The sequence below is a fragment of the Limulus polyphemus genome, unplaced genomic scaffold, assembly GCF_000517525.1.
Source record: "Limulus polyphemus unplaced genomic scaffold, Limulus_polyphemus-2.1.2 Scaffold275, whole genome shotgun sequence".
Lineage (NCBI taxonomy): Eukaryota > Metazoa > Arthropoda > Merostomata > Xiphosura > Limulidae > Limulus > Limulus polyphemus.
This window is the reverse complement of record NW_013665885.1, coordinates 446,210-459,867: the sequence shown is the minus strand read 5'-3', so window position 1 is coordinate 459,867 and position 13,658 is coordinate 446,210. Positions and strand designations below refer to the sequence as shown.

The 13,658-nt window shown below is 32.1% G+C and overlaps 1 protein-coding gene across 1 annotated transcript in view; it reads right to left on the bottom strand.

The window, feature by feature from the left end:
* LOC106456962 (activating signal cointegrator 1 complex subunit 3-like) overlaps positions 1-13,658 on the bottom strand; it is a 266,949-nt gene that overhangs the window by 85,977 nt on the left and 167,314 nt on the right. The window contains exons 23-24 of the mRNA XM_022382757.1: positions 3,149-3,369; positions 2,690-2,775 (exon numbers count right to left, since the gene is read on the bottom strand). Of these exons, the coding sequence (XP_022238465.1) occupies positions 2,690-2,775; positions 3,149-3,369 (307 nt within the window). The remainder of the gene's footprint in view (positions 1-2,689; positions 2,776-3,148; positions 3,370-13,658) is intronic.

The window sequence follows — 13,658 nt, the reverse complement described above, 5'->3', positions numbered from 1 at the left end:
GGTCAGCTTTTAGAGAGGTTTGAGGGACTTTGCTGGCACTGTAACAAACCTGGGCACAAGAAAGCTCAATGCTGGAAACTTAAACACAGGAAAGATGCCATGGCAGGGAAGGCTGTTACCCAAAAAGGTTGTTGGAACTGTGGATAGCAAGGACATATGAGGAGCCAGTGTAAGAAGAATACTACCAATAAGTCATGTTATGATAAGAGATCTACTGAAGTCAGCTTTGTACCAGGAGACAAGGTGTGTTTGTATAATCCCAGGAAGACCTAAAGGAAGTCTCCTAAGTTGTCTTCTACATGGGAAGGCCCATATGACATAGTGGATCATCTCTCAGACGTGACTTTCCGAATAAAATGTTGTCAGCGAGGTAAGCCAAAGGTGGTGCATGCCAACAGGCTTTGGCGTTATCACGGTCCAGGACATTTCAGTTGGAACGACGTGAACAACGGAACAAATGATGCTGCTGAAGAAGTGTCACCTGAAAAAGCCACTGTCGAAACTGAAGAAACTCTACCCGGTTTTGAGATGGGAAACATTGAAGCCCTTAATGAAGATACTACCACTGATGTGACTGTTACCGATAATAGGACATTTCCTGATGGAGCAGATGAATCCCACGTGAAGCAGAAGCCAACGAGACAGAGACCAGTAAAGAAGAAGATATGGCCCGTAAAATTAAAATACTTTGTTGAATTTTAATTTTGTATTTGTAAATTCTGTACATTTAATCAAGTTATTGTTAATTATCTATTGGTTTAATGTAAGTGGCTATTGTTTGGGACGAACAATACTAAGGAAGGGACACTGTCACAACAGCGGAAGTCAAGTGATGCTGGTAACACGTGATGAGTTTCTAGAAGGATCATGAAGGCTCGAGTGTTTGCCAGATGCCCTCTATTTTAATATATAAGCCCAGCAAATAAAGCAGAGATAATAATTGCAGATAGACAGATAATTGAGTCAAGTGAGCAGTAGTAACCATAAGTAAAGTGTGTGAATCATTGTGAATTATAGCGTGTGTTTAAGTTAAAGTGATCATGGAAATTCTGTATATTGCAAAGTTGTATTGAGAAAGAATCAACTAGTTTTATTTAAGAAAGGACTTGTATCGCAGAAGTTTCTCGGGAAGAATTTATACCAGAAATTAACAAACGACCAGAGACGTAACAACTATTTGCATAGAACACTCCAAGTTTTCTAGTTTCTGTTGTATAGAGTATGCATATTTTCAATTAACCCTCTTGCTATATGTGCAAACGTTTACACAATTACATTCAAAATTAGACTACTTATCATAAACTTCCACAAATAAACCTGGCACTAAAACATAGTTAATACTACAACTTTTAATATTATCTAGGTTTTCATTTTTTAAGTTTAAAAGGAAATATTTGAATAAAATCCCAATCTCTCTTTGTATTCAAATTGTGACATTTATTCACTGCATATTAGTGAGTAGAATGTTTGATATGTAATTTGATGTGGTAACTTGATCTACATGTTCACTAGGTGACTTACAACTTGTTTGGCAGGATTATTAGTTAGACATGGTTCAAAGCATAATAAAAATTAAAATTAAGTTTAAACAGATGCAGACTGTTACTTGTCATAAGCTATTTAGGATGAATAATTTTGTTTTTTTTGTTACAATATGCAGTCATTCTAGAAAAAAAAAAGAGAATTTAGACTTATTTCATATAATTTTTATGGTGGTTACAGGGTCTATCAAATCAACTTAATTTGTATAGAATTAAAGGAAGTAACAGATAAAATATAAAGTTTTACTGATAAAAAAAATCTGATATTCATTTAGGAGGTTTAGAAGTTATGCATTCAAAATTTGAAAACTGTAAGATGAATACAAATATCTCTACTCTTAACATGAAAATCACCTTGCACTCGAACTAGTCAAGATTGTCACTCCTTTTACTCACAGGCAAATCTTTATTAAACACTCATTTAAAAATTGAGTTTTTAGTAAAAAAAAAAAAAAAGGATTGCCAAAGTTTATGAAGTTATATGTACCATATCAAAAGTTATAGGGTGGATACTTTCATAGATACCTGGCAGTTACAAGGTTGATCAAAATGACCGAGCCCATATGGAACAAGTTAAGGTATTGTTCTGAGTGTGTTGCTTTTTTTATGAATTTTAGTTTTAAATCTGATTGCTTTCTTACGATATAAATGTTTAAAAAGCTTATGGAGGAATTCTCTTTATTTTAGACTTTAAAATGCAATATTTAAATGTTTGTCATTGAGGTGGTTTGATAAACTTTTTCTGTATCTGAGTTCAAGTTACAGAATATCTTTTGACATGTCTCAACCAACTTAAGGGTTTGGAGATGGCTGTGGTTAAAGCTTTTTCTCCAGTTAAATTTAAAAGTTTGGTAGTGAATTCGATAGTGGTTTGGAATAAGTTGTTGTTAAGCACAAAACTACACAATGTGCTCTGCTCTTCATATGTACTAAAACCCAATTTTTGTGTCATAAGCCTGTAGACTTATTGCTGAGCCACCTTGATAGGATTCCAACCATACACAGATTTGAGTAAAATTTTCTTTTTTTGATTATTGAAGTTATAGCATCTTCTTTATTTTGTGATGTTAGGCTTTCTCCTTAATCAATGAAAACTAGGGTAACACATGGATACTCCAAAAACAAACTGCATACTAAACATCACTCACTTTTTATTTATTTTCTCTTCAAGTCTGACCTTCCAGTCTTTAATTCTCTCTCTTACAAGAGCCTTTAGTGGAGCAATATAAACCACCTAGAAAATATTGTACATTAAACAGTGCAAAACCTACTCCATAAACATTTGACACACACAAAAAAGAAAAAACCCACTATATACACTTATACCATCTTTTCTTCTGCAATCTTACTTCTAAGTAAAACTCCTAAAACTATAACAAAGACAACATGGAATGTGATACTGTGCTATGAAATTCACTCTACTAATCTTGAAATGACTATTAAAAATATATAAAACAATTTTTTCAAAATTCCATTACCACATTAAACATAAAGCAATATTTGTATTATTATGAAAAAAACTCCTTCAGACCATTTCTCACAAATGAACAATAACTGATAAATTCTAAACACTAACAAGTAAAATACATATTATTATTATTACCAACCTTACTTCCAGGATATTCCCTGAAAAGTCTAAACATTGCAATTTCAGCTGCAATGGTTTTCCCTGAGCCAGTGGGTGCTCCAAGAAGCACATTATTGTCCGTGTAATACAATGTATGAAAAAGTTGTGTCTGAATTGAGTTGAAATGGGAGAAGTTATAAAGATCTTCTAGTTTAGCATCATTAAGAGCTTCCACGGGAAGTGGCTGCAAATCCAGAAGGCCTATAAGAAAAGAAAAGGAACACACTTAAGAGACTAGAAGCAAAGTACAAAATAGTTTTTAAAAGGAAAAAAAAACACAATGTGTGCAATAATCCAGAAACTCCAGAGTACTGGTAGGACTAGTATTATCAGATAGATAAAGTAGCCAATGTCTCTAATAACAAAACATAAGGGCTGCAAAACAAAACAAAACAAAAAAAAATACTTATGAATTCACTTGCCAAACTCACTGAATGTTTATAACATCACCTCTTTTCTTAAGTCTTACCTTACTGAGCACATTTGTTGCTGTTAACTAATGGGAAAAGGGCAGAATACTCAGTTCCTTTCTTTCTCTTTCTCTCTTTCTTTCTATATATATATGTATATATACATATCTGTATGTACATATATTTAAGGAAAAGTTCTTTTTTTATTTTCAGAAATCACATAAAAAATAAAAAAACTATTAAAGAAACTCCTGGAAACTAGGCAACTGTGGCAAATTTTGGAAACCAACTGGCAGCTATTCTCAAGTTTTGTCAATGTGACATATTAAAAAAAAAGTCAATTATGCTAAGGTAGAGATGTTTTTCAGCTTGACTGACAGCATATACATGGATTTCTCAGCTTAACTCATCAATGGAAAGTACTGATACATTTCTAAGTTACCTATGAAGCCACTGAATGACAAGAGATAGGAAGTAGAATTGATACATTTCTCAGTTACCTGTGAAGCTACTGAATGACAAGAGATAGGAAGTAGAATTGATACATTTCTCAGTTACCTATGAAGCCACTGAATGACAAGAAGTAAGAAAATGGAATTGATACATTTCTCAGTTACCTATGAAGCCACTGAATGACAAGAGATAGAAGTAGAATTGATACATCTTTCAGTTACCTATGAAGCCACTGAATGACAAGAAGTAAGAAAATGGAATTGATACATTTCTCAGTTACCTATGAAGCCACTGAATGACAAGAGATAGGAAGTAGAATTGATACATTTCTCAGTTACCCATGAAGCCACTGAATGACAAGAGATGGGAAGTAGAATTGATCCAGTTCTTGTTCTACAATGCCAGCTGAGAAGTCTACAACACTTTTGTCTCCACTGCAGAATGTAACACCCTCAAATGAACTGGTGATATAAAGTTGTATTCTAACATGAAAGCAATCATTACTAAGATGCTAAATTTCAAAGTCTAGTCTTGTGGATGACACGAATTGCTTTATGATATCAATCTAGCCAGCAAGCATATGAAACATAACAATCTTGATAAGTCTTGAGCCATTCCATAACTCAAATTATTTCTTCTTCAGGTCTGCATTAGGCCTCTACATCAAAGATTTTATTTTTAATTTTACCTTTAACAAAAAAATCTCTAATATAATAATTAAGCAATTGTTTACTTTATATTATCATTAACATATCAAAATGAATTTAAGTTACTATATGGTGAGTTAACCCTATGGCACCTGCCACCATTTTTAAAGTCCTTTCTGCATGCAGTACTTACTATGTTACATTCAAAATTTATTTAAATAACATTACTATCAATATATGTCAGTCAAATTAACATTATAATGCATGTTATAGTTTGAATTTTTATCTTATCTAAGTTTTAATTCCTTTGTTTTAAAGGAAATGCTTAAAAAATAAAATAAACTGCAGTTTTCATGTTACGTGCTATGAGAAATCTCAAATTTAGCAGCGGTTCACTCTTATCCACATAAGCTGACAATGTACACAAGTATCTAAATGCTAGTGTATGCGTGTTTGAAATATTGACACCACTACAGCACCAATGGATAATTTGAAATTGGCGTGCAGTTTTACTCATGGTGTATATTTTACTGTCTTTAGTATTGTTGTCTGCTTGACTGACTATAGCACTTACGGTAGTTTTACCTAAATATGTTATAGTTAGAAAGACAATTAAATTGTATTTAGGTCTTTTATATTTTAGTTAATTATGTATCATGTTTGTTTTAAAGATCATACTTGAACAGCTTAATGATTTTCATACATTTTACTTGTCACCTGGATTGTGAAAGGTTATAAACAACACAGCGTGTATAAACTTCATCGTGTTTAGGCAATGCATCTCTGCAGGGAATCTGCCAAAATAACTTTATAAAGCCTTGCTGGCATAAATTGATGTATCGGGATAAATGAAAGATGAAGAATTTGAAAGGAAAATTAAAATAAACTATAAGTGAAAAGATAAAGGCACATATAAAAAAATAAGACTATTCTAGTGGCTTTCTATGAAGAGTTGAAAGGTATGTACATATTTCCATTTGTTAATTTTAAACATTTCATTGCACTGTATGTTGATGGTAATACAAAGTTAGTGATATAGTACAGAAAATAAAAAATAAAATACAAATATTTACCTTAACCCTATTGCCACAGGTATCCTTTACTGCACATAGCACAATGTTTTAGTGTCTTACATTCAAAATATTATTAAACTACTTTTTGTTTATGTTATACCAATTAGAATAGCAAGAAATCTTAGCTAATAATCCATATTTTGATAGTATACAAGTTTTAAGTTCTTAATTCTACAAGGCACTATTTGAAAAAATCCTGAATTTCCACTAGTGTGACCTAATTTTAACAAACCTAGAAGGATCCCTATTTTTACATTTTAGTTACTTTTTTAATAATACATGAAGAATTTACATGAAAAACAAGAAATATAATACTTAACCAATCTTCTTTTTTCTTGCTATCACTTTTTGAGGAGAGTTAACCCCAATTTTTTATAGTGACGATAGTAATGCACTTAATAATTTTTATCTAATTAAATAATGCACCAAAGAATATAGACTGATAACATGCAAAAAGTAAACAAATTCCCTTACTTCTCAAAATTTTTCTGGCTTTCTAACTATGCGACAAGAGCCGTTACAAATTCATCCAAGGTAGTCGTTATCTTTCCTATGGGAACGATGTTGGTACTCTGAGTGAAATTAACATCCAACTGTTCAGAACATAACGTTATACAATACGTCATTTGATAGATGAAAACCTTGACTTTGTATTGGTTATAGGTAATATATAATGAAACATAAGAGAGAACTATGAACAAATTCTGAAAGAGATGATGTGACCGGTGGATGTGGCAAGAGGGGTCTGATTTAGTATTTGATAGCTCTCTAACCAAACAAATTTGAATACTTTAAAATTTATAGTTTGCCTGAGCAACAACGATTTTAAAGCGAGTAATTTACGTTTAATTTTGTACTTTTTCAATGGGTGGTGTATAAAATAAGGATGATGAGATGCTAAGAGAAAATGTATTAGGTAAAATAAATAATAATAATATTATAATAACAATGTTTCACAAGGCACACACGCGAGCTGCACCTTCACAAGTGATTTACAACTTCTAATGGTGAGGATAGTAGTTAGACACGGTTCAAAGGGCAATAGAACAATAAAATTTAATTATAAATAGATGTATATTGTCAGGAACTTAGAGCTACTTAGGATAAACGAATGTAGTTTCATGTTACAATTTGAAGTCATTCTAGAAAGAAAAAACTTAATTTAGGTTTATATCGATTTTTTTTTTGGTAGTTACAAGGTCTGTCGGATTGACCAATTGCATTTTGAGATATGGTAGAGAAAATAGCAGATAAAGCTGTATTGATTTCAGAAAAACTGAAAGAAAAACTTTTATGGTAATAAATAGATCAAACAAATAAACACACTGACATCTAGTATTTCTTTTAGATATTATATGGCTGTTTTTTTTTATTAGCTTCTGAAAAAATGAAGGAACCTCAGACTCCTCAGATTTGTATTTACTTACACCACAGTGAATACTCCAGTTATTAATTTCTGAAAGAAATGTGTGGTTTTATCCCTCAGGACCCATCCACTAGGTCACATCTGTTTATAGAACATTAAAGAATACAGTTATTAATATCTGAAACAATAATGTAGAGGGGTCTGTACTCTTTTTTGCCCCTCTCCAGATCTGTGCCTGCTTTTATAACATTAAAGAATGCAGGTACATAATTATAAGTTAGAAACATAACACAATGTAATAAAACATTAAATTTACACTTTACTTAATACTTAAGTAGCCAGAGGTTTGGTGGTGTGTGTGCTACCAGCCAGTTACCTTCCCTGTAGTTAGTAGCTCAAAACTAACTTGTGACAGTAGCAGATAGCCTTAGCAGCTTTGCAATAACAAAGATAGTACAAGTAAATTTAATGGCATTAGGAAATCAAACCCTAGACCTTCAGATCATGAAAAAAACCCATATCCACCAATTTTGTAACTGCTCTTAACATCAAACAAACATAATAGCAATATTTGAAATAATCGAAAACCTAATTCTGATTAACTCTCCTGACATGGGCTGGGTCAAATTGACTGACCACGTGACCTTTTTGTACTTGTTTGAAATCGTTACTGATTTAATACTTCTAACTTTCAATATAGTGGGTATATCTTCAAAAAATTTGGCAGTCTTTCTGTTAACATTACAAGTCTTTCACATGCAAAAAATCATACTTTTTAATGAAGTATTTTTAATAAACTAAAATATAGATTTGTCCATGAATATATTGTTTATTTGTTTTTACTAGTCCGTGTGCAAAGTGAATTTCATGTTAAGATCAAAAATACTTTTCTTCACCTCAAAAATCTGAAATTTCATTTGTGTAATCTCTAAAACCTCCTAAATACATTTCAAATGCTTGTTTTCAATAAAACTTCATATTTCATCTGTTATTTTATCTACCCTAACTCTATACAAGGTAGGTCAATTTGACTGACCTGATCCCCCCCTCACAGACAAATCAAAATAAATCTAAATTACCCTCCTTTTCTTTCTAGAATGACTTCAAATGTAGCGTGAAACTATATCCATTTATCTTTAGGTTTAAACTCGTAACAGTATACATCTATTTATAATTAAATTTTATTGTTTTATTGTCCTTTGAACCATGTCTAACTACTACTTGCAGCATTATAAGTTGTACATCACTTGAGGAACATGCAGCTAACATTAAGCTATGGAATTACATTACCCATGAGCTGCTTCCGTGTGTACTTTGTAAAACAATTTTGTTATATTATTATTTATTCTACCTCTAATCTAACCTAATGAGATCCCCATTTTTACATTTTAGTTATTTTTATAATAATAAATAAAGAAAAAGATGAAAAGCAAGAAATAAAGTACTTACCCGGGTCTTCTGTTTTTTACTGTCAACTGTTGATGACATTTAAGCCTACATTTTTTATACTAATGGTAGTAATGCACTAAATAATTTTTATGTAATTAAATAATAAACCGAAGAACACAGAATAATAACATGCAAAAAGCTGACAATTTCCCCTAATTATCATTATTTTCCTGGCTTTCTTACTATGCAAAAAGAGTCATTGCAAATTCATGCAAACTAGTCATTATCTTTCCTGGGAAAACGAAGCTTGTACTAACAGAGAAATTTACAATTTGTCGTTCAGAAAACAATACAATATAATATGTCATTTGATAGATGAAAACCTTGGCTATCTATTGGTTATACATAATATAGAATTAAACGTATAAGAGGACTATTAAAAAAAATCCTGAAATAGAGGATGTGACAAGTGGGTGTGGTGAGATGGTCTGATTTTCTATTTGATAGCTCTGTAACCAAACAAAATTGAATGTTATAAAAATTATGGTTTGTGTAAGTAATAAAAATTTTATAGTGATTAATTTACATTAAATTTCGTACTTATTAGAGGGGTGGTGAATAAAATAGAGAAGAGGGTATGCCTAAAGAATATATGTCACATTTCTTACACTAAAGGAAATTCGGGATTTTTTTAAATATTGCTTTATAAAATTAAGTACTTAAAACTTACATACTATTAAAATATGGATTATTAGCTATGATTTTATGCTATACTAATTGGTATAACATAAACATAAAGTAGTTTAATAAAATTTTGAATGTAAGACACTAAAACAATGTGTTCTGCACAGTAAAGGATACCTGTGGTGATAGGGTTAAGGTAAATATTTATATTTTATTTTTCATTTTCTCTACTATAGTACTAACTATGTATTATCATCAACTAAAACCTTGTGACATACACAATAAATGATGTCTCGGCAGCGAGGGTTAAGGCCTCAGTTAGTAATTGATTATTTCAAAATGAATACATCAATATAAATGTTAAATAAATGTTGCCATAGTAAATTTTCATGCCTTAGCTTTTCCAGATATTCAAACAATGTGTCTCTGTGTGTGTGCTCTAGATTTTAGGGGTCTATTTTCTTCAAAGATGTTATTGCTTAGGACATTTGTAGCTCTTATAACATATACTTAGTACAAAATCAATTTTTCATTGTTTGGAAGTTATAATACTCATGAGAAAAATGTTTTTGTATTGTTAATGTCCAAAATAAGCAAAGACACAAGTATAAGTCATAATTTAAAAACGATTAAAACAAACATCCTGTGTATGAATGTTACAATACAAAATTAGGCACAGATTATATATATATATTCTAATATAATTATAATTATTTAATTTTAATGATAAAATCTGAAATGTATGCTTTTAACTGTTTTTATTTTCATATCAAACACAGTTCTAGAAATGAAGAAGTAAGCTTTGAATTCGTTGAATTATAACCCAACTTCTTCTAAGCATTTTTCACAATTACTTGGGGTCTGCTTTTCTGGTCCTTGCTCTCTACTCCTTTTTTCTTCAGTGTCAGAGCTACATTGACACCTCATTTTTTTCATGTCCTATCTCACTATATCCATCCACCTTTTCTTTAGTATTCCTCTTGTCATTTTCCCTTCCACTGTCATATATATAACTCTCCTATGAACATACTCCGTTTTTCTTTTTTTACACATGGCCAAGCCATCTAATGCAAGTTTCTCTCATCTTTTCCATAACTGGTACTATTTTCACTCTCTCCCTAATGGTTTCATTCCTGATGCACTTTCTTTTGACACCCCTGTCATCCATCTCAACATCAGTATCTCTGCCACTTTCATCATCTGCTCCTTTTTTTTCCTTCTTAAACTCCAGTATTCGACCCCATACAACATAACTGGTCTGTTTACTACTTTATAAACCTTCCCTTTCAGCTTTATTGGCATCTGTCTGTCACACACTCTTTCACTGACTTCTCTACACCTCAACCATGCTCTGTATTTTCTTCCCTTAACCTCTTTACTCGCTCATCTGTCTGCTTTCACAGTTGATCCAGGATCCCCTAACACACTTCTTGCAATTGTTTCTATTCCTTCCTACATATCCTGGATCAACTTCATATATGGCTGTGGTACATTCCTCTTTTTTAAGAGCCACCATATTAATTCTTTCAATACTATGTTATAAGCTTTTACCATGCCAATGAATGTCATGTATAAGTCTTTTTCCCTGAACTTTTCCATCAACCCCCTCAATGAAAATATGGCAATCATTGTTAGCCAGTCAGGCATAAACCCAAATTGTTCTTTCACTATTTCTATCTCTGCTGTCAGTCTTTAGTCCTCAACCCCTCTCCCTAAGCTTCATTGTGCGAAACAGCAACTTTATGCCTTGATAGTTACAGCAATCTTGCACATTGCTCTTCCTTTTGAATATTGGCACAAGGATACTCTTCTTTCATGCATCTGGGATCTTCCTTTCTGTCATTATAACACTGTAAAGTATGCACAGCATCAGGCACTCTAGCTTTCCTAGCTTCTTAAATGCATCAATAGGTATAATGTCTGGGCCTAATGCCCTCCCATTTTTCATTTTCTCCAACTCTATCCCTACTTCCTCTAACACCACATATTCCAACACCTCACTTTTCATACTTTCTCACAGTTCTCCCATTCATTTTCTTTATTTATTAGGTGTTTGAAGTATGCTACCCTTCCATTTTTAACAACTATCACATTTGTAATCAACTTACAATTATAATCCTTAATAAACTTCACCATACCCATATCTTTGGTTAGTCTACACACAATTTTCTCCCTCTTTCTTCCCTCCAAATTCTAATACAGCCTTGTATCTGCACTCTGTTTGGCAATAACCACTGCTTTCTTCACTACTATGCATGCCTACAAATCTTACATTTCATTGATTTGCTGCCACCCATTACCTTTTTTTCCCTCACATTTGTCTGCACTTTCTAATTCCACCATCCTGCACCTTTCATTTCATAATCCATCATCAAAAGCCTGTGAGACTTTCCCCTGGCATAACTTTACAATTTTTCACTCTTTTCAGTTACTTTCCTTTAAATAATAATTAATTTATTTGACTCCTAACATTATCACTTCTGTAAGTTATCAGGTGTTCTTCTCTTTTGTGGAAAAATGTATTGTCTATAGCCAAGTAACATGCCTGAACCATCTGTAAAATCTCCAAGCCTTCCTTATTTCTCTGTCCTCCATGCCACATCTGTCCTGTCTATTGTATCCAATTAGAGCAGCCCCCATTGAAATGAACTCTTCTCACAGTATGCTCTGCAGCATGTTGTCTAGACCCTCTGAACTCTTCTTCTTCCTTATCATTGCATCCCACTTGTGGAGCACATACTACATTCAATATGCAACATTCTATTTCTAGCTTCACCACCATCACTCTGTCATTCAACCTTTTCACTTTCACCACTTTCTCTTTCATTTATGCACACAATACAACTGCTACCCTATTTCCTTTCCTTGTATTCCCATGAAAGATAAGTATGTAATATTTCCCGATTCCCTGTGCTTTACTTTCTTTCCAACTTGTCTCTTGTATGCATGCTATCTGTACTTTCATCCTCTTCAAAACATCTGCAAGTCCTGCACTCCTTCCTGTTAATGCTCTTATATTCCAACTAGCAATTCTGATCTTCTTTAGTCCTACCCATTGTGACCGAGGAGCTTGCCATAGTCCACCTTTTGCAGTGCTAAGACAATAACACTGCATGTTGCTTTCAGGGTATGCCCTGGTTCTATAATCTTGTATATTTGAACCAATTTTCAATATTTGGCAAGGTTTGAGTTCAGCAACGAACTAACCTCCTACTTTTGAAACTGGGCTTTGGACTAGCTTTGGCAAAGTTAGATAACCCAAACAGAGGTACTCATAATGATTTTGTGTGCTTTCTAATTAATTTCATTTACTAAAGTTACAAGTAGTATGCAGATATAAGTAAAAAATAATGACAGTAATATACATTTGTCAGTAGTTCCAGTAGATGTCAGGTTTAAGGTTTTTTACAACACTTATTATTGTTTAAAACTGTTACTGTTAACAATGGTACAGAAATACTGTACTTTATGACATTTAAAAGGTGTGAAAATTTTTCCTGTAAAATATTGTAAGTGGAGTGTTATAATAACCAGAGTTTTCACCTATCTGTCACTGTCCAGGGCTGATAGATGTCAGATAATAAAGCTTTTAGTGTATATATATATATACAGTATGAAGCAAAGACAGGAAATTTTTGCATAATAAAGGTAGTTTGCTGAAGTTTGTTTTTGTTTAAAATTATAATGTTTATAGTTGTATTGGGTTGCAATGTTTGTGAACATAATTTTTTTTTATTGTGTCCACCAAATAAAATAATATAGTCATCAAATCAGATAAGTAAGGTTTACTGAGTATAGTAGAAGACTTCAAAACATTGTGATGAGTTGAATCCTTATGAATTATCTTTTTTATGTGTATCCTATTCAAATAAAATACATAAATATACTGTCCAACTGGCTACTTAATTACTTGTACTTGTGACATGTTTAAAAGAAAAACATTATTATCCTTATCATAAGAGTAAAACATGTTTTAATTATCTAATTTTGAATTTATTTGATTTACAGAATATCAGTGTGGAGTACTTCATATTTGAAAAACAAACAATGGCAATCACATGGTGGTATTTAGTCAACACTGGGGATTCATCTGAAAAATATGAAATGTTCATAATAGTTGACAAAAAATATGTTTTTGTAAATGTACAAATGGTATCGTTCAAAAGAGGTCAGTCATATGAAATCAAGGGTAAATTAAAAATTAGTTAAAAAATAAAACAATGTAAAAGAAAATATGAAACTTAATACCATATTAGAATAATGCATTATTTGACAAAATTAAGATGTTTATGACATCCCCCCACTTTTTTTTTGCTTGTATGGGTATGTAGGCAGTCTGGTGTACTAATTGATTAACTGAATGTAATCGATTAACCCTATCAAGACAGGTAGGGGTCAGAGGGCATATCATCATGTTTGTAGATATACATTCAACATTTTATTTAGCTATTATTTGATAAACACATGT